Source organism: Ranitomeya imitator, chromosome 3, assembly GCF_032444005.1.
Source record: "Ranitomeya imitator isolate aRanImi1 chromosome 3, aRanImi1.pri, whole genome shotgun sequence".
In the NCBI taxonomy this organism is placed as follows: domain Eukaryota; kingdom Metazoa; phylum Chordata; class Amphibia; order Anura; family Dendrobatidae; genus Ranitomeya; species Ranitomeya imitator.
The window spans coordinates 512433401-512455429 of NC_091284.1; the positions used below are offsets into that span (position 1 = coordinate 512433401).

The 22029-nt window shown below is 43.6% G+C and overlaps 1 protein-coding gene across 12 annotated transcripts in view; it reads left to right on the forward strand.

Moving 5' to 3' along the window:
• Positions 1 to 22029, forward strand: part of ABI3BP (ABI family member 3 binding protein) — a 746713-nt gene that overhangs the window by 413605 nt on the left and 311079 nt on the right. For all 12 annotated transcript variants that reach the window (XM_069757702.1, XM_069757705.1, XM_069757707.1 and 9 more), the window contains exons 5-6: positions 8195 to 8364; positions 21767 to 21828. In XM_069757702.1, coding sequence (XP_069613803.1) covers positions 8195 to 8364; positions 21767 to 21828 — 232 coding nt within the window. The remainder of the gene's footprint in view (positions 1 to 8194; positions 8365 to 21766; positions 21829 to 22029) is intronic.

Consider the following 22029-nt stretch of genomic DNA (forward strand, 5'->3'; position numbering starts at 1 on the left):
GCCTGATGGTCTGAATGAATCTATGTCTTTGGCCATTCAGATCGGTCGACGCTTGCGTGAGCGTAAATCTGTGCACCATTTGGTGGTATTACCTGAGCTTAAACCTGAGCCTATGCAGTGCGATAGGACTTTGTCCAGAGTTGAACGGCATGAACACAGACGTCTGAATGGTCTGTGTTTCTACTGTGGTGATTCCACTCATGCCATCTCTGATTGTCCTAAGCGCTCTAAGCGGTTCGCTAGGTCTGCCACCATTGGTACGGTACAGTCAAAATTTCTTCTGTCCGTTACCTTGATCTGCTCTTTGTCATCGTATTCTGTCATGGCATTTGTGGATTCAGGCGCTGCCCTGAAATTGATGGACTTAGAGTATGCTAAGCGTTGTGGGTTTTTCTTGGAGCCCTTGCAGTGTCCTATTCCATTGAGAGGAATTGATGCTACACCTTTGGCCAAGAATAAGCCTCAGTACTGGACCCAGCTGACCATGTGCATTGCTCCTGCACATCAGGAGGATATTCGCTTTCTGGTGTTGCATAATCTGCATGATGTGGTCGTTTTGGGGTTGCCATGGCTACAAGTCCATAATCCAGTATTAGATTGGAAATCCATGTCGGTTTCCAGCTGGGGTTGTCAGGGGGTACATGGTGATGTTCCATTTCTGTCAATTTCGTCATCCACCCCTTCTGAGGTCCCAGAGTTCTTGTCTGATTACCGGGATGTATTTGATGAGCCCAAGTCCGATACCCTACCTCCGCATAGGGATTGTGATTGTGCTATCAATTTGATTCCTGGTAGTAAATTCCCAAAAGGTCGATTGTTTAATTTGTCCGTGCCTGAGCACACCGCTATGTGCAGTTATGTGAAGGAATCCCTGGAGAAGGGGCATATTCGCCCGTCATCGTCGCCATTAGGAGCAGGGTTCTTTTTTGTAGCCAAGAAGGATGGTTCGCTGAGACCTTGTATAGATTACCGCCTTCTAAATAAGATCACGGTTAAATTTCAGTACCCCTTGCCATTGTTATCTGATCTGTTTGCTCGGATTAAGGGGGCTAGTTGGTTCACAAAGATAGATCTTCGTGGTGCGTATAATCTGGTGTGAATTAAGCAGGGCGATGAATGGAAAACTGCATTTAATACGCCCGAGGGTCATTTTGAGTATCTCGTGATGCCGTTCGGACTTGCCAATGCTCCATCAGTGTTTCAGTCCTTTATGCATGACATCTTCCGAGAGTACTTGGATAAATTCCTGATTGTGTACTTGGATGACATTTTGATCTTCTCGGATGATTGGGAGTCTCATGTGAAGCAGGTCAGAACTGTTTTTCAGGTCCTGCGTGCTAATTCTTTGTTTGCGAAGGGATCAAAGTGTCTCTTTGGTGTGCAGAAGGTTTCATTTTTGGGGTTCATCTTTTCCCCTTCTACTATCGAGATGGATCCTGTTAAGGTCCTAGCCATCCATGATTGGACTCAGCCGACATCTCTGAAAAGTCTGCAAAAGTTCCTGGGCTTTGCTAATTTTTATCGTCGCTTCATCTGCAATTTTTCTAGTATTGCTAAACCATTGACCGATTTGACCAAGAAGGGTGCTGATGTGGTCAATTGGTCTTCTGCTGCTGTGGAGGCTTTTCAAGAGTCGAAGCGTCGTTTTTCTTCTGCCCCTGTGTTGTGTCAACCAGATGTTTCTCTTCCGTTCCAGGTCGAGGTTGATGCTTCTGAGATTGGAGCAGGGGCTGTTTTGTCACAGAGAGGTTCAGGTTGCTCAGTGATGAAACCATGCGCTTTCTTTTCCAGGAAGTTTTCGCCTGCTGAGCGAAATTATGATGTGGGCAACCGAGAGTTGCTGGCCATGAAGTGGGCATTCGAGGAGTGGCGTCATTGGCTTGAAGGAGCTAAGCATCGCGTGGTGGTATTGACTGATCATAAGAACTTGACTTATCTCGAGTCTGCCAAGCGCTTGAATCCTAGACAATCTCATTGGTCGTTGTTTTTTGCCCGTTTTGACTTTGTGATTTCGTACCTTCCGAGCTCTAAAAATGTGAAGGCGGATGCTCTGTCTAGGAGTTTTGTACCCGACTCTCCGGGCTTATCTGAGCCGGCGGGTATCCTCAAGGAAGGAGTAATTGTGTCTGCCATCTCCCCTGATTTGCGGCGGGTGCTGCAAAAATTTCAGGCTAATAAACCTGATCGTTGCCCAGCGGAGAAATTGTTTGTCCCTGATAGGTGGACGAATAGAGTTATCTCTGAACTTCATTGTTCGGTGTTGGCTGGTCATCCTGGAATCTTTGGTACCAGAGAGTTAGTGGCTAGATCCTTTTGGTGGCCCTCTCTGTCGCGGGATGTGCGTACTTTTGTGCAGTCCTGTGGGATTTGTGCTCGGGCTAAGCCCTGCTGTTCTCGTGCCAGTGGGTTGCTTTTGCCCTTGCCGGCCCCGAAGAGGCCTTGGACACATATCTCTATGGATTTTATTTCTGACCTTCCCGTTTCTCAAAAGATGTCAGTCATTTGGGTGGTCTGTGATCGCTTTTCTAAGATGGTCCATCTGGTACCCTTGTCTAAATTGCCTTCCTCCTCTGATTTGGTGCCTTTGTTCTTCCAGCATGTGGTTCGTTTGCATGGCATTCCAGAGAATATTGTTTCTGACAGAGGTTCCCAGTTTGTTTCGAGGTTTTGGCGAGCCTTTTGTGGTAGGATGGGCATCGACTTGTCTTTTTCCTCGGCTTTCCATCCTCAGACTAATGGCCAGACCGAGCGAACCAATCAGACCTTGGAAACATATCTGAGGTGCTTTGTTTCTGCTGATCAGGATGACTGGGTGTCCTTTTTGCCTTTGGCTGAGTTCGCCCTTAATAATCGGGCCAGCTCGGCTACCTTGGTTTCACCGTTTTTCTGCAATTCTGGGTTCCATCCTCGTTTCTCTTCTGGACAGGTTGAGTCTTCGGACTGTCCTGGTGTGGATACTGTGGTGGACAGGTTGCAGCAGATTTGGACTCAGGTAGTGGACAATTTGACCTTGTCCCAGGAGAAGGCTCAACGTTTCGCTAATCGCAGACGCCGTGTGGGTCCCCGACTTCGTGTTGGGGATCTGGTTTGGTTATCTTCTCGTCATATTCCTATGAAGGTTTCCTCTCCTAAGTTTAAACCTCGTTTTATTGGTCCATATAGGATTTCTGAGGTTCTTAATCCTGTGTCTTTTCGTCTGACCCTTCAAGATTCTTTTTCCATACATAACGTATTCCATAGGTCATTGTTGCGGAGATACGTGGCACCTATGGTTCCATCTCTTGAGCCTCCTGCCCCGGTTTTGGTGGAGGGGGAATTGGAGTATATTGTGGAGAAGATTTTGGATTCTCGTGTTTCAAGACGGAAACTCCAGTATCTGGTTAAATGGAAGGGTTATGCTCAGGAAGATAATTCCTGGGTTTTTGCCTCTGATGTCCATGCTCCCGATCTTGTTCGTGCCTTTCATGTGGCTCATCCTGGTCGGCCTGGGAGCTCTGGTGAGGGTTCGGTGACCCCTCCTCAAGGGGGGGTACTGTTGTGAATTCTGTGGCAGAGTTCACTCCTGTGGTCACAAGTGGTACTTCGGCTGATTCTCTCTGGGATCTTCCGTTTGTGGAGGAAAGTGGTACTGCAGCTTCTGAGTTTTCTCCCTCAGGTGATCTGGTGAGCTCGTTAGCTTCTTCTCTACTTAACTCCACCTGATGCTTTGATCCATGCTTCCTGTCAATGTTCCAGTGTTGGACTGGTTTTCTCCCTGGATCAGTCCTGTGGCCTGCTGCTCTGCAAAGCTAAGTTTTGCTTTTGTTATTTTGTTGTTATTTTTCAGTCCAGCTTGCTTTATTGGTTGTTTCTCACCTGCTGGAAGCTCTGAGACGCAGAGGGACGACCTCCGTACCGTTAGTCGGTGCGGAGGGTCTTTTGTCCCCTCTGCGTGGTTATTTATAGGTTTTTGTGCTGACCGCAAAGTTATCTTCCCTATCCTCGTTCTATTCAGCTAGTCGGGCCTCACTTTGCTAAATCTGTTTCATCTCTATGTTTGTGTTTTCATCTTACTCACAGTCATTATATGTGGGGGGCTGCCTTTTCCTTTGGGGAATTTCTCTGAGGCAAGGTAGGCTTATTTTTCTATCTTCAGGAATAGCTAGTTTCTCAGGCTGTGACGAGGCGCCTAGGTTCTGGTCAGGAGCGCTCCACGGCTACCTTTAGTGTGGTTTGATAGGATCAGGGATTGCGGTCTGCAGAGTTCCCACGTCTCAGAGCTCGTTCTTTAATTTTGGGTGTTTGTCAGATCACTGTATGTGTTCTGACCGCTATGTCCATTGTGTTACTGAATTGGTTAACATAACAATTATCCTTCAAAAATAAAAATCTGATTAATAAGCAGACAAACTACAAGAGCAACAAATGTACCATATAGAAAATACGGCAGCTGTCAGTCACATGACCTGTCTATTATGTGTACAGTTAGGTCCATATATATTTGGACAGAGACAACATTTTTCTAATTTTGGTTATAGACATTACCACAATGAATTTTAAACAAAACAATTCAGATGCAGTTGAAGTTCAGACTTTCAGCTTTCATTTGAGGGTATCCACATTAAAATTAGATGAAGGGTTTAGGAGTTTCAGCTCCTTAACATGTGCCATCCTGTTTTTAAAGGGACCAAAAGTAATTGGACAATTGATTCCAAGGCTATTTCATGGACACGTGTGGGCAAACCCTTCGTTATTTCATTCTCAATTAAATAGATAAAAGGTTTGGAGTTGATTTGAGGTGTGGTGCTTGCATTTGGAAGGTTTTACTGTGAAGTAAACATGAGGTCAAAGGAGCTCTCCATGCAGGTGAAACAAGCCATCCTTAAGCTGCGAAAACAGAAAAAACCCATCCGAGAAATTGCTACAATATTAGGAGTGGCAAAATCTACAGTTTGGTACATCCTGAGAAAGAAAGAAAACACTGGTGAACTCATCAATGCAAAAAGACCTGGGTGCCCACAGAAGACAACAGTGGTGGATGATCGCAGAATAATCTCCATGGTGAAGAGAAACCCCTTTACAACAGCCAACCAAGTGACCAACACTCTCCAGGAGAACGGCAATCAATATCCAAACCTACCATAAAGAGAAGACTGCATGAAAGTAAATACAGAGGGTTCACTGCACGGTGCAGCCACTCATAAGCATCAAGAATAAAAATGCTAGACTGGACTTTGCTAAAAACATCTAAAAAAGCCAGCACAGTTCTGGAAGAACATTCTTTGGACAGATGAAACCAAGATCAACCTCTACCAGAAGGATGGAAAGAGAAAAGTATGGTGAAAGCGTGGTACAGCTCATGATCCAAAGCATACCACATAATCTGTAAAACACGGTGGAGGCAGTGTGATTGCTTGGGCATGCATGGCTGCCAGTGGCACTGGGTCGCTAGTGTTTATTGATGATGTGACACAGGACAGAAGCAGCCGAATGAATTCTGAGGTATTCAGAGCCATACTGTGTGCTCAGATCCAGCCAAATGCAGCCAAACGGATTGGTCGTCGTTTCATACTACAGATGGACAATGACCCAAAACATAAAGCCAAAGCAACCTAGGAGTTTATTAAAGCAAAGGAGTGGAATATTCTTGAATGGCCAAGTCAGTCACCTGATCTCAATCCAATTGAGCGTGCATTTCACTTGTTAAAGACTAAACTTCAGACAGAAAGGCCCACAAACAAACAGCAACTGAAAACCACCACAGTGAAGGCCTGGCAGAACATCAAAAAGGAGGAAACGGCATCTGGTGATGTCCATGAGTTCAAGACTTCAGGCAGTCATTGCCAACAAAGGGTTTTCAACCAAGTACTAAAAATGAACATTTTATTTAAAATTATTGAATCTGTCCAATTACTTTTGGTCCCTTTAAAAACAGGGTGGCACATGTTAAGGAGCTGAAACTCCTAAGCCCCTCATCCAATTTTAATGTGGATACCCTCAAATGAAAGCTAAAAGTCTGAACTTCAACTGCATCTGAATTGTTTTGTTTAAAATTCTTTGTGGTGATGTCTATAACCAAAATTAGAAAAATGTTGTCTCTGTCCAAATATATATGGACCTAACTGTATGTGTGAGCTAATATACACTGCCAGGGGGGAGGGCTTCCTGTTGGCTGGGGATTTATCAGGCTGCCAATTTAGCTTACAAATACTGAGGTAAAAATACTGACCAAATAACGTGTGAATGCAGTCTAATACAGGAGGAGATGACTTACAGGTATATACTATATACAGGAGGAGATGACACACGTATATACTATATACAGGAGGAGATGACACACGTATATACTATATACAGGAGGAGATGACATACAGGTATATACTATATACAGGAGGAGATGACACACAGGTATATAGTATATACAGGAGGAGATGACACACAGGTATATACTATATGCAGGAGGAGATGACACACACATATATACTATATACAGGGGAGATGACATACAGGTATATACTATATACAGGAGGAGATGACATACAGGTATATACTATATACAGGAGGACATGACACACAGGTATATACTATATACAGGAGGAGATGACATACAGGTATATACTGTATACAGGAGGAGATGACAACCTGGTATATACTATATACAGGGGAGATGACATACAGGTACATACTATATACAGGGGCGATGACACACAGGTATATACTATATACAGTGGAGATGACACACAGGTATATACTATATACAGGAGGAGATGACATACAGGTATATACAATATACTGGAGGAGATGACACACAGGTATGTACTATATACAGGAGGAGATGACTTACAGGTACATACTATATACAGGAGGAGATGACACACGTATATACTATATACAGGAGGAGATGACATTCAGGTATATACTATATAAAAGAGGAGATGACACATAGGTATATAGAGGAGGAGATGACATACAGCAGGTATATACTATATACAGGGGAGATGACATACAGATATATACTGTATAGAGGAGATGACATGCAGGCATATACTATATATAGGAGGAGATGACATACAGGTATATAGTATATACAGAAGAGATGACATACAGGTATATAATATATACAGGAGGAGATGACACATGGGTATATACAATATACAGGAGGAGATGACATACAGCAGGTATATACTATTTACAGGGGAGATGACATACAGCAGGTATATACTATATACAAGAGAAGACATACAGGTGTATACTATATATAAGGGAGATGACAAACATGTATATACTGAGGTGAAAATGAAAAGGTGTGAGTGCAATATGAGAGGAGTGAGGGAAAATAGTGGAGTGATCGGAAAATGACAGATGTGAGGTCGAAATGACAAGTGTTAGGGGGGAAAGAGAGGAGTGAGGGGGAAAATAAGAGGAGTGAGGGGGAAAATGAAAGGTGTAAGGGAGAAAACGAGAGGCATGATGGCAAAATAAGAGACGTGAGGTGCTATAACTAACCACAGATATTTACTATGCCCAGGCAACGCCGGGCTCTTCAGCTAGTAGTATATATAAGTAAAAAATGCCGCTATAGATTTTTTTTATTTTGATTTCTATGTTATTCTTTTCTAATTATTGGGACGCCAACTTTCATAATCCCAGTGCTTCGACGAATCAGATGGAAGTTATATAGTTGGCATTAAGATTTTTGGTTGCATGCATGGCAGCAAAGTATTTCTAAACCACTGTGTGTTCCCAAGGGCAACAAGCTGAATTTAATATTTTATGTAAACCTAATCTGTGAAATGTAATTGAAAGCAGAATCTCAACAACATGTTACAGATGATATCCAAGAAGTTTTCAGCAGCTCTTAAATGCAGCAGATGATAAAATTCTATTGCATGGTAGGATAGAAATTGATAATTATGATTACGTGGCAGGAAGCTCATCCTAAGTACAAATATCTTTTTTACTATTATATAGAAGATGCATAATATTATTGAACTTAGAGGCCTTTTTTAAAAGCTTTTTATCTTGTTATACGTACCACCATTATTCATAGAAATGTATAAACTGTTTAATCTATTTACAAGAAGAGGAGCCAAGAATGTTTCACAGTGTTTTGATTTAGGAGCCACATTACAACAAAATATATGTAAAGTCTAGTGATCCAACACATCCCATTTTCAACATCATGGCAATAACATAACTATAATTTTTTACACAGATTTTACACGATTCGGTACAGAGAAAAGAATAAAGACTGGAATTTCCAGCTGTGCCCAACAACTGAAACAGTAATAGACAACCTGAAGCCTAACACTTTATATGAATTTGGAGTAACAGACAATTCAGAGGATGGAATCTGGAGCAAATCTCAATCTCATAAGACAAATCGTAAGTCACAACAGTATATCCAATTTTTATGAACTGTCATGAGCAACCTCTTGTGGTTTAGCAATTCTACTTGCTCCTATAAGTTGAATTTATAGTTTTTATTCTCTAATTTTGCATCATCAACCATATTAGAAAAAAAAAACATGGAATCTTTCACTTTTTTCAGAAAACCCATTAAAAGACTTTCCTCTTATAAAAGTTAATTTTATTCATTAGATCTTGGAATAAAAATATGATGTACAATTGGATATAATTCAAAAAAATGTTCCTGTGCAGAGATAATCTTATAAATGTGCCCCTGCTGTGTATTGTGTAATAGCCATGTTTGACATTGCAGTAACTTGGTTTGATCATATCACAGCTCCTGGTTACGGAGGGGGGTGGAAGCAAAAGTGAGGCTACAGACACTACAGCACGGGATCGCAGCTGATTGTTTTTGTGAGGCAAAACATTTCACTGCTTGTTTTTAAGTAATGTTTTACCTCACAGAAAGAATAATAATCTTTATTTTTATATAGCGCTAACATACTCCACAGCGCTTTACAGTTTTTTTTATTTTGCTTCTTCCCAATGCTGTGGTATGTACAGACCATGTCCCTGTATGGTGAGACAGCCATTACACAGTACACAGCAGGGGCACATATATAAAATTTTCTCAGCACAAGAACATTTTTTAAAATTACATCCAATTGTGGAACTTATTTTTTCCATCATACATGATGGCACCACCCTTCAAGGACAGGAAACCTTCAAGATAAAAGGGGCGGCTCCTCTCTCTACATCAGTTGGTTTCCTGTCCTTGATGGGGAACCCTCAAGATGGAAGACTTCTGAAGACAGAAGAGGGTGCCTGGGCCTGGGTTGGGAGGATTTGGGCAACATTGGTATGCTGCACCCTTCACCAGGTACCGGTAGTCGCCTCGGGGGTCATGTATTCCATGCCCTCCCTGAGCGAAGCATGGCCACAACCCGTGAGGCAATGCCCGGGTAAAGATTATCCTCAGGGGCCGCAGGTAGCGTTTTTCCCCCCTGTTGACATAAAATCCTGCTGTCCACGGCGGTCACTTTTATGGTGCCCCCCTGTTGACCAAAGGTGGCCATGCAGACCATAAGGCACATCGGTGGCCGGGCTGGGTAAGTCTCCTTGAAGGTTTGGGGCCCTCCCTGTTGAGCATTAAAAGCAGGTCTCCCCCTCCGCCCCTCCCTCCCTCCCTGGTCGGTACCTGTGCGCAAGGGAGAAGTATGGAGTGTCAGAGGCAGATGTCACTAAGAAGGCAGTGTTGTGGAGCATCAGGACGCTGGGGGTGAGTGCCAAGTATCTGCTGAGACCCGGCCTGACTGTAGGCTTCATTCCTCAGCCGGCGCCGTGTAAACCGGAAGTGGGGCGCTAGGCGCGTGCGCACAACACCCGGCGGCAGCACTCGGAACGTTTGTTGTGGGACAGGAGGACCAGAAACTTCAGCGCGCACTGGAAGTAAGGGCCGGGTGTGCGCCTGGAAGTAAAGCGCACATGGGCGCTGAAGGAGCGCGCACTGGAAGTAAGGGCAAGGTGCACGCGCAGGACCTGACGGCAATGTTTGGGAAGAGGCAGGATCAACCAGGTGAATGGTGAATTAAGTAGTGCGCACCGGAAGTGGTTGCCGGATGCGCACTTATGCATGATTGTATAGCGCAGGCGTCGTGCTAGCGGCCGACAGATGCAGGATCAACCAGGTGATTGATTGCATTACATGCACCGGAAGTGGTGCAGGCACAATAAGCCAGGTAATTAATCAGTAAGATTAGCAGGTCAGGTGCGCATATACTCCTGGTTGTAACACAGACACCGGGTTGTTGAGTGACCAGTAAAAGGCAGGATCAACCAGGTGATCCATTAAAAAAAGGAAAATGAGTCTATTTAAAGGGGTCAGAAATGCTGTCCTGTGTCACTAACCAGGTCAGGTTCATTGTGACTGCTCTTGTTACGAGGTAGTGTGTAAGATGGAGAGTTTTTCGCCGGAACATTTAATGCCACAGCAAGAGGTGCAGGAGAGACGATCTCGGTCAAGTGAGAAGAGCCAGATACGCCATGGCAGCAGCAGAAGCCGCTCGGACAGCGTGCGGGGGATCACCGTGCCAAGGAGGGGTCCCTGGTCTCATTGGGAGACACAGAGAAAACCAGTCAACTTCCGGATCCGGTACCCGTACTTTGAATGCGTCCGAGTGGTGAGTGAACTTCAAGAAAGTCGAGCACGCTAATGTCTATTCTTTTCTCTTCTCTTATCTCCATCTCTCCCCTCTTTTCTTACATACATTTGGGGGGAGGAGTACAGGAGGTCCCCAAGAAGTGTAAATCAAAGGCTAAAAACAAGGAATGTCCCTTATGCAAAAAAGCATTAAAACCATACTGGAATAAAAATCTGTGTAATAACAAGACGGTAGCGGAGGAAACACCCTCCTTTACAGAGAGTCTAAGATCACGGATCCAATCAGAGGTCTGTAGGTCTGTAAAAGCATTGCAGACAGCCGACACAGATACCAGATCTAGGGACAGGTCCAGCCCCTCAGTAGCATCCCAAAGGGATTCTTCAGAGTCAGAAGAAGACTCAGATACAGCTCATTGCTCAGATAGTAGCTCAGAAGAGGAAGATACATTTCCAGCGGAGGCCACGGATAAGCTTATAAAAGCTGTTCGCTCTACCATGGGGGCTGGTAGACGAAAAAGCAAAAAAGACAGCACAAGAACTTATGTTCAGTGGTCTGCAAAAGAAAAACTGGAGGTCATTCCATATTAATGAACAGCTACAGGAACTGGTTAAGAGGGAATGGCAAAAACCAGAGAAAAAGTCCCAGATAATCAACTCCCTAAAGAGGAGATATCCTTTAGAGGAGGAGGTGTCCTCTTCTCGGGATAGAGCTCCAAAAATTGATGTGGCAATTTCAAAAGTTGTCAGAAAATCCTCCCTGCCATTTGAGGACTTAGGTTCTCTAAAAGAATATCTAGACAGAAAAATGGATAGTTGCCTAAAAACAGCATGGGAAGCCTCGGCAGGGGCACTAAGGTCAGCTATCGCGGCCACTTGTGCAGCCAGATTCCTTAAAATATGGATAGATAACCTGGAGGATCAGGTAGAGCAAAAAGTTCCCAGAGAGACTATCCTAGAGGCAATACCGGCCATGAGAGCAGCGGCAGTATTTCTAGCTGAAGCATCAGCAGACTGAGCTAGACTGGCAGCAAAGTCAGCAGCTTTAGCCAACACAGAATGCCGTGCGATATGGCTTTAATGCTGGCCAGAAGATACACAGGCAAAGATTAAACTTTGCTCTTTGCCATGTGAAGGGAACTTCCTGTTTGGACTGGCATTAGATGAAATGTCGGAAAAAGCCGGTGACAAAAAGAAACATTTTCTGAAACAGCCATTTCAGCCCTTTCGGCGCGCCTTTCAGAGTGGCTTGAAAATTCCGAAGACAACAGTATAGAGACCGAGACAGGAGAAACTTTGACAAGATATCCAGGGGAGGAAAAGGCTTCTATTTTGGCAAGTCCCCCAGGGACACCAAGAAACCCTCCCAATGACGGTACTTCTCAGGTGGGAGGGAGGCTCTCTCACTTCCTTCCAGCCTGGAAGAGGGTCTCATCCAGCGCATGGATCAGACAAAATATAGGATCGGGTCTAAAACTAAAATTCCACCACTGGCCTCCAAAAAAATACAGGCAGACTCCAGTACAGTCCTCCAAAGAGAAGGAAGACAGCCTGGAAGGGGAAGTAATATCACTCCTAGACAAACACGTCTTGGAAGAAGTCCCGATAGAGGAAAGAATGAAAGGTTTTTATTCCCCCCTTTTTCTCAGAAAAAAAACGGACAATTCTTGGAGGACAATAATAAATTTAAAAGGCCTCAACAAATATCTAATAATTCCATCATTCAAAATGGAAACAATAAAATCAGCAGTGAAACTTCTATATCCTCAGTGTTACATGTTAGTCCTAGATCCAAAGGACACTTATTATCACGTCCCAATCAGACAACAAGATCGCAAGTTCCTCAGAGTGGCAGTTCAGATTGGGTCTCAGCTACGTCACCTTCAGTACAGGGCTCTGCCCTTTGGGATAGCAACAGCCCCACGTGTATTTACAAAACTGATTGCAGAGGTCACAGCACATCTCAGAGAGAAAGATACTCTGATAATACCTTACTTAAGGTACCTTCACACTCAGCGACGCTGCAGCGATACCGACAACGATGTCGATCGCTGCAGCGTCGCTGTTTGGTCGCTGGAGAGCTGTCACACAGACAGCTCTCCAGCGACCAACGATCCCGAGGTCCCCGGGTAACCAGGGTAAACATCGGGTTACTAAGCGCAGGGCCGCGCTTAGTAACCCGATGTTTACCCTGGTTACCAGTGTAAAAGTAAAAAAAACAAACACTACATACTTACCTACCGCTGTCTGTCCCCGGCGCTCAGCTTCTCTGCACTCCTCCTGCACTGACTGTGAGCACAGCGGCTGGAAAGCAGAGCGGTGACGTCACCGCTCTGCTTTCCGGCTGACTGACGCTCACAGCCAGTGCAGGAGGAGTGCAGAGAAGCAGAGCACCGGGGACAGACAGCGGTAGGTAAGTATGTAGTGTTTGTTTTTTTTTACTTTTACGCTGGTAACCAGGGTAAACATCGGGTTACTAAGCGCGGCCCTGCGCTTAGTAACCCGATGTTTACCCTGGTTACCAGTGAAGACATCGCTGGATCGGTGTCACACACGCCGATCCAGCGATGTCTGCAGGGAGTCCAGCGACGAAATAAAGTTCTGGACTTTCCTCAGCGACCAACGATCTCCCAGCAGGGGCCTGATCGTTGGTCGCTGTCACACAGAACGATTTCCTTAACGATATCGTTGCTACGTCACAAAAAGCAACGATATCGTTAACGATATCGTTATGTGTGAAGGTACCTTTAGACAACTTCCTGATAGTGGGGAAAAACTTTTCTCACTGTCTGGAGCAGGTCAGAATAGTGATGGACACTCTACGGACACTAGGATGGCAACTGAACCTCAAGAAATCCAAACTGGAGACAGCAATGGTCCAGAATTTCCTGGGGATAGCGGTAGACTCGGTGGCGCAGGAGTGTCACCTCCCAGAGGAAAAAGAGGAAAAAATCAAACAAATGATTATAGCAACATTAAAAAACTAGAGATGACTTTAAGAAGAGCCATGTCGGTGTTAGGACCTCTAACCTCCTGCTTACCAGCAGTAAAATGGGCTCAGTTCCATGTAAGAGAACTACAATGGTGTGTGCTGCAGAATGACCTAGAACTTCAGGGGCAGCTAGAGCAGAAGCTCATTCTCCCGCTCTCTGTACTCCAATCACTCAGATGGTGATTACAGATAGAGTCATCTCCGAGAGTCTGAAAGCCCATTCCACGAGGGCCATGGTGACGTCATGGGCGGATAGAGCAGATGCTACCAGCGACCAAATCTGTAAGGCGGCCACTTGGTCCTCTCCGTCTACATTTTTTAAACATTATAGGCTAGACCTATCTGCTACCTCTGATCTCACATTTGGGAGAGTGTTACAAGCAGTGATCCCTCCCTAAAAGAGAGTACAAATCTCTGTTACTCTTTCGTGGTGTCGTCATGTACTGTATGATGGAAAAACACGGGTATTACATACCTGGTAATGTGTTTTTTCATGAGACATGATGGCACCCTTATATTCCCACCCTGTTGATCACGTCATTAGTTGGGTGCATTATTAGTTGTATACACTCCCTCGGGTGTTGGTGATTAGAACCGTATGGGATGTATTATTTATGTGTACACTAGTCGGCGGAGTTCCTCTTGTACTCTGTAAAACAACTGATGTGGAGAGAGGAGCCGTCCCTTTTATCTTGAAGGTTTCCTGTCCTTGAAGGGAGGATCCCCTCTCTCGTGGTGCCGTCATGTCTCATGAAAAAACACATTACCAGGTATCTAATACCCGTGTTTTTATTCCAAGATCTAGTGAATAAAATTAACTTTTGCGTGTGGAACAGCCCCTTTAAGCCTTATAATTGGCTCACATTTCCTGTACTGCAGGAATCACTTCCTAGCTGTAGAGATGGTGCGAATCGATTTGCAGGACCTAGTCCGGCAGCCACATCAGTAATCTGTTTCCCCAGATGGGAAGCTTCATTAGTGTGGTGTAACGCAAATGTGATGTCGTGTAAGGCTGGCTAATCAGAATAACAGTCATGGATTCTACTAGGTAGGATCTACTTCTATCTGATGGCCACAATTTACGACACGTCGCTAGACTGGGTTCTCTGAATAAATTCACCCCATTTTTACCCAGAAGTCATCTTTTTATCGCAGGCAGAATTACAATAAAATGTTACACTTCTATTATAAACCTAGAATAAAATAATACTGGATCATGCCAATATCAACAGTTGATGTCACACTTCATCTCTCTGTAAATGGACCTCTGCATATATCATAGTATATTGTAAGAACTCTCTCCCATGGAAGTAAATGAACATCTCCATGCTGTTGTTTCCTAGGAAGTGCTCTATTCTGGAACTTTAACATTGATTGCCTACCCTTAAAGGAATTACCACCTTAAATAGAAGTGTCTGGAAATACATGTCATGGTATAAAATAAAAAATAAAGAAATACTGGTCAAATTCCTCATCATTCCATTATTAGTATAAGACAAATATGGATTTACTAATTTTGCATTGTGGCAGCAGGAATTAATGGGAGTAAAGGGAACTCACTACTTTTTTTTTGCGTGACGAGTTGTACTTTTGAATTACATAATTCATTGTACTACATAGTGTACAGGAAAATGGGAAAACAATTCTAAGTGTGGTGAAATTGCAAAAAAGGGCATTTCCACAATAGTTTTTTATTTTCCATGTTCACTATATGATAAAACTGACATAGGAATACGATTCTTCAGGTCAGTACAAGTACGCAGATACCAAACTTGTATATATTTTTTTTATTTAAAGGGAACCTTAGTGATACAGAGCAGAGGGTGGTTATAAATGGTATATTCTCTAACTTGGACGCTGTGGGGTACCGCAGGGGTCCGTGTTGGGACCTGTTCTCTTCAACATATTTATTAATGATCTGGTTTACACAGTAAAATATTGATATTTGCAGATGATACAAAACTATGTAAAACAGTCAATACAAGAGAAGATATTATTCTGCTACAGATGGATCTGGATAAGTTGGAAACTTGGGCCGAAAGGTGGCAGATGTGGTTTAACAATGATAAATGTGAAGTTATACACGAGGGAAGAAGGAATCAATATCACCATTACACACTGAATGGGAAACCACTGGGTAAATCTGACATGGAGAAGAACTTGGGGATCCTAGTTAATGATAAACTTACCTGGAGCAGCCAGTGCCAGGCAGCGGCTGCCAAGGCAAGCAGGATCATGGGATGCATTAAAAGAGGTCTGGATACACATGATGAGAACATTATACTGCCTCTGTACAAATCCCTGGTTCGACCAAACATGGAGTACTGTGTACAGTTTTGGGCATCGGTGCTCAGGAAGGATATAATGGAACTAAAGTGAATACAAAAGGAGGGCAACAAAATTTATAAAGAGGATGGGGGAACTACAATACCCAGAGAGATTAGAAAAATTAGGATTATTTAGTCTAGAAAAAAGACGACTGATGGGCGATCTGATACCATGTATAAGTATAAAGGGACAATACAAATATCTCTCCGAGGATCTGTTTATACCAAGGAATGTGATGGTCACAAGGGGACATTCTCTGCATCTGGAGGAGAGAAGGTTTTTCCACCAACATAGAAGAGGATTCTTTACTGTTAGGGCAGTGAGAATCTGATTTTCCTTGCCTGAGGAGGTGATGATGGCGAACTCAGTCGAGGGGTTCAAGGCCTGGATGTCTTCCTGGAGTGTAACAATATTGTATCTTACGGTTATTAGGTTCTTTAGAAGGACGTAGAGGTGGGGATTTATTCTGATGGTATATTGGCAGAACTGGATGGACTAATGTCTTTTTTCGGCCTTGCTAACTATGTTACTATATTACTATGTAGCCTGTCAGCAGAATTGTGCAAAGTAACCTACAGACAGTGTCAGGTCAGCGCCATTATACTGATTAAAATGATACCTTGGTTGATTAAATCCATCTTGCGGTTGTTCTTTATTTTCAGTTTTCTGTTAATAAGAATTCTTGTGCCCTAATGCGGAGTTGGTGTATGTGGTGCTCTGATTAGATATACATAATGCAGACTGCTGACAGGTCACTGATCCCTCAGTGACCTGCCCCCTAGTTTGCATAATGAATATCTGTACATAGGTAAAAAAAAAAAAAAAAGCAACCTTCTGCAGGCAGGTAGCACCTGCTCTACAGCAAAATTACATGTTTTATGTTCCAATAATATGTTTTATTCAAGTTATTCAGCTAGAGGAAAGAAAAAAAACTCAGTTTGAAATTGGCGCCTGCTCAGTAGCTGCTATTGGTGTCTAGTAGTGATGAGCGAATATACTCATTACTCGAGATTTCCCGAGCACGCTCGGGGGTCCATCGAATACTTTTTAATGCTCGGAGTTTTAGTTTTTCTTGCCGCAGCTGCATGATTTACATCTGATAGCCAGAATAAGTATATGTGGAGGTTGCCTGGTTGCTAGGGAATCCCCACATGTACTTATGCTAGCTATCAGATGTAAATCATTCCTCTGTGGCAAGAAAAATGAAAACTCCAAGCACTAAAAAATACTCGGAGGACCCCTGAGCATGCTCGAGAAATCTCAAGTAACGAGTATATTCGCTCATCACTAGTGTCTAGCTGTGATCCCATAGCAGCTACTGAGCATGCGCTGGTGGCTCCATCTTACTGGAGAAAAAAACCCTTCTCCAAGATGGCGGTGCCCGCGCCTGCACAATGGCAGCTCTTGGAGATAGCTGAGAGGTGCTACTGCCGCAGGTGCGGGCGGTGCCATCTTGGAGGAGGATTTTTTTTCTTCTCCAGTAAGATGGCTTCACTGGCACATGCTCAGAAGCAGCTATCGGATCACAACTAGACATCAATAGCAGCTACTGCGCTTGCGCTAATTTCAAGCTGAGTTTTTTTTTCTTTCCTCTAGCTGAATAACTTGAATAAAACGTAATATTGGCACATAAAACATGCGATTTGCTGCAGAGGAGGGGCCACAGCTGGCACCTGCTTGCAGAAGTTTTTTTTTTATGTATATTCATTATGCAAACTAGGGGCAGGTCAGTGAGGCATCAGTGACCTGTCAGCAGTCTGCATTATGAATATCTAATCAGAGCAACATATACCTCAACCCTGCCTTAGGGCACAATAATCTAATACACAAAACTGAAAATAAAGATTAAAGAACAACCATAAGACTGATTTCATCAACCAAGGTATCATTTTAATCAGTATAACGTCGCCGACCTGACACTGTCTGTAGGTTACTGTTCACAATCCTGCTGACAGGTTCCCTTTAAGTGGCAAAAAAAATTGTAAATTTGAATGAAACAACTTTTTTTGCTTTTGCACCAGTTTTCGAGACCAGTAAAATTTAAATTTTTTCAGATATGGGGATGTATGAGGACTGACATTTTTACTGATACGGTTTTGGGGTACATATGATGTTTTGATCAATGCTTATTGCATTTTATTGCATTATTGCAGTGGCCAAAAACACGTATTTCTGGTATTTTGATTTTTTTCTTATTAGACTATTTACCAATCAGATTAATTTAGTTTATATTTTGATAGATCTGACATTTCTGAACTCAGTGATACTAAATGTGTTTTTTTACTTGTTTTATTTTAAATTGTACAAAAGGGAATTCTGATTGTGTTTTTTATTTTTTTCATATTTTTTTAAACTTTTTGGTTTTAACTTTTACTGTATTTAATACTCCCCTTAGGGGACTTGAAGCTGTGATTCCCGATCACTTGTGCTATACATAGCAGTACTTCAGAACTGCTAAGTATAGCAGAAATCACGATCTTCTATGTTACTGCCGTTCACATGAGGATCATAATACTGTACAGTCACATGAGTCATCAGAAGACTCCAACTGTCATGACAGCCCATTGGTGGCCCGTGATCATGTCATCATGGGCTCTCCGATGGGAGCATGGAATTATGCATGTCACTGTCGGCGCATCTTAAATGTCGCTGTCAGAGATTGACAAGTGTGATTTAACAGGCAGGTTAGTAGCCAAGGTTGGAGCACCTCTCCACCCATGGCAGTTAGAGGCACATGATGGCTGATTAATTTAGCCGTCATGTGCGTGGAAAGTTGCAGGCTCAGCTTATGAGCCCACTTCAAAGCAGGTATATGACATATTACATAGGTATGTCATATGTCTTGGAGCGATTAAAAAATGTTGCAAGAAACCAACTGTAACTAGTAAAGTGATGTAGTAAACTTAAGTAATAAAACGTTCAAAAAAGGTAAGTTGTATCATCATAATAACAATTCCACTTTGAATTTTGTTCCATTTTTTAGTATATTGTATGGCTAAAAAAAAAGTGTCATGCAAAATAACAATCTGTCCACTAACAATAAACTCTATACTCTAATGTTGAAGGAAAAAATAAAAATGTATCCCCAATTATAATTATTACTAGATGGTGGCCCGATTCTAACGCATCGGGTATTCTAGAATATGCATGTCCACGTAGTATATTGCCCAGCCCACGTAGTATATTGCCCAACCTCGTATTATATTGCCCAGCCACGTAGTATATTGCCCAGTCACGTAGTATATTGCACAGCCCACATAGTATATTGCACAGTCCACGTAGTATATTGCCCAGTCACGTAGTATATTGCACAGCCCACATAGTATATTGCCCAGCCCACGTAGTATAATGCCCAGTCACGTAGTATATTGCCCAGTCACATAGTATACTGCCCAGCCACGTACTATATTGCCCAGTCACGTAGTATATTGCCCAGTCACGTAGTATATTGCCCAGTCACGTAGTATATTGCCCAGCCACGTAGTATATTGCACAGCCACGTAGTATATTGCCCAGCCATGTAGTATATTGCCCAGCCACGTAGTATATTGCCCAGCCACGTAGTATATTGCCCAGCCACGTAGTATATTTCACAGCCACGTGGTATATTGCCCAGTCACGTAGTATATTGCCCAGTGACGTAGTATATTGCCCAGCGACGTAGTATATTGACCAGCGACGTAGTGTATTGCCCAGCCACGTAGTATATTGGCCAGTCACGTAGTATATTGCCCAGACACGTAGGTATATAACACTGCCCACGCAGTATTTAGCAGTGTGTGCACCATATCCCTGTAAAAAAAAAAATAATTCAAATAAAAAATAGTTATATACTCACCCCTGGGATCCAGCAAAGCTGTGTGATGCGGCTGCCATCTTCTGTTCTCAGGATGCATTGCGAAATTACCCAGATGACTTAGTGGTCTCGCAAGACCGCTAAGTCTTCTGGGTAAGTTCGCAATGCATCTCTGGGAACGGAAGATGGCGGCCATCGTGAGCGCATCGTCCGACGAAGGAAGGTGAGAATAGCAGGTTTTTTGTTTTTTTTTATTATTTTTAACATTAGATCTTTTTACTATTGACGCTGCATAGGCAGCATCAATAGTAAAAACTTGGTCACACAGGGTTAATAGCAGCGGTTACGGAGTGCGTTGCCCGCGGCATAACGCGGTCCATTACCGCTGGCATTAACCGTGTGTGAGTGGTGACTGGAGGGGAGTATGGAGCGGGGAGTATGGAGCGGGCGCCGGGGACACTGACTGCTGGGAGTATGGAGTGGGTGCCGGGGACACTGACTGCGGGGAGTATGGAGTGGGCACCGGAGACACTGACTACAGGGAGTATGGAGCGGGCACTGTGACTGCAGGGGAGTAGGGGAGGGACTAATCAGACTGTGGCTGTCGCTGATTGGTCGCGGCAGCCATGACAGGTAGCTGGCGAGACCAATCAGCGACTTGGATTCCATGACAGACAGAGGCCGCGACCAAGAATATCCGTGACACACAGAAAAAGCAGAAGGACAGAAAGACGGAAGTGACCCTTAGACAATTATATAGTAGATTATAGTAGAATCTGTTCCTTCCTCAGCCCACAATCTGCCAAAAATCTTGTGCATGCCCTCATCATCTCCCGCCTCAACTACTGCAACACCCTCCTCTGTGGCCTCCCCGCTAACTCTCTTGCACCACTCCAGTCTGTCCTCAACTCTGCTGCCCGGCTAATCCACCTCTCTCCTCGCTACTCCCCTGCTTCTTCCCTCTGCAAATCCCTCCACTGGCTCCCCATTCCCCAACGAATCCAGTTCAAACTGCTAACACTGATCTACAAAGCCATCCACAACCTGTCCCCTCCCTATATCTCTGAACTAATCTCCCAATATCTTCCCTCACATAATCTCCGATCCTCCCAAGACCTCCTACTCTCCTCCACACTTATTCGTTCCTCACACAACCGCCTCCAAGATTTCTCCCGAATATCCCCCATCATCTGGAATTCCATGCCTCAACACGTCCGACTATCCACCACCCTCGGCTCCTTCAGACGGAACCTGAAAACCCATCTCTTCAAGAAAACCTACAGCCTGAAATAACCATTCTGCCGCCTCACCATCGCCAGAGCCGCCGCCTCGCCATCGCCAGAGCCGCCGCCTCGCCCCTACCTTCTGTCTCTTCCCCACTATTCCATAGAATATAATTCCGCAAGGACAGGGTCCTCTCCCCTCTGTACCAGTCTGTCACTGTAAACTTGCTTACTGTAATCGATATCTATAACCCTGTATGTAACCCCTTTCTCATGTACAGCACCATGGAATTAATGGTGCTATATAAATTAATAATAATAATTATTATTATTATTATTATTATACATTTTTATAGCGCCATTTATTCCATGGCGCTTTACATGTGAATACGGGGCAAATATAGACAAATACATTAAACATGAGCAAATAACAAGGCACACGGGTACATAAGGAGGGAGGACCCTGCCCGCGAGGGCTCACAGTCTGCAGGGGATGGGTGATGAAACACTAGGAGAGGGTAGGGCAGGTTGTGCGGCGGTTCAGTAAGTTCAGGATCACTGCAGGCTGTAGGCTTGTCGGAAGAGGTGAGTCTTCAGGTTCTTTCCAATCCAATCATTTGGTTGATTCCAATCAGTGAAAGCCCAACTTTTGACACCTTCACAAGCAGTTGTTTGAAGGACCTTGCAATTCTTGGCAATATATTGTGAAAAGTTATAACATATCAGGCCAAAACAGCCTGAACATAAGCAGGAATGGCGCTTCTTTAAGAAAACAGAATGCTAAAAAAAACTACCTGTAGACAGTCTGTTTCTTAGAGCCTGGGGTTGATAAATTATATGTTGACTGACATTTTCAAAGCTGACTTTCTTTTTTTTTACAGCTAAAGGTAAAGAAAATGGAAACCTAGAAAACACCTATAAAATTCCAAAAGGCACATTACAGGTATACCTAAAAAGAATAAAGTGCTGCAGTAATGATTTTCTTTTGTGAATGTGGTATTACAACGTGCATCTAATATTTTAAGTTCCACTGATCTAGAAACATAATGCGACACAAAATTATTTGACTAAATGTTTAAACTATGAAAGCTCTACTTTATATTTTGAAATTAAACATGAGTGGTAGTGCTCCTTAGGCCATGTG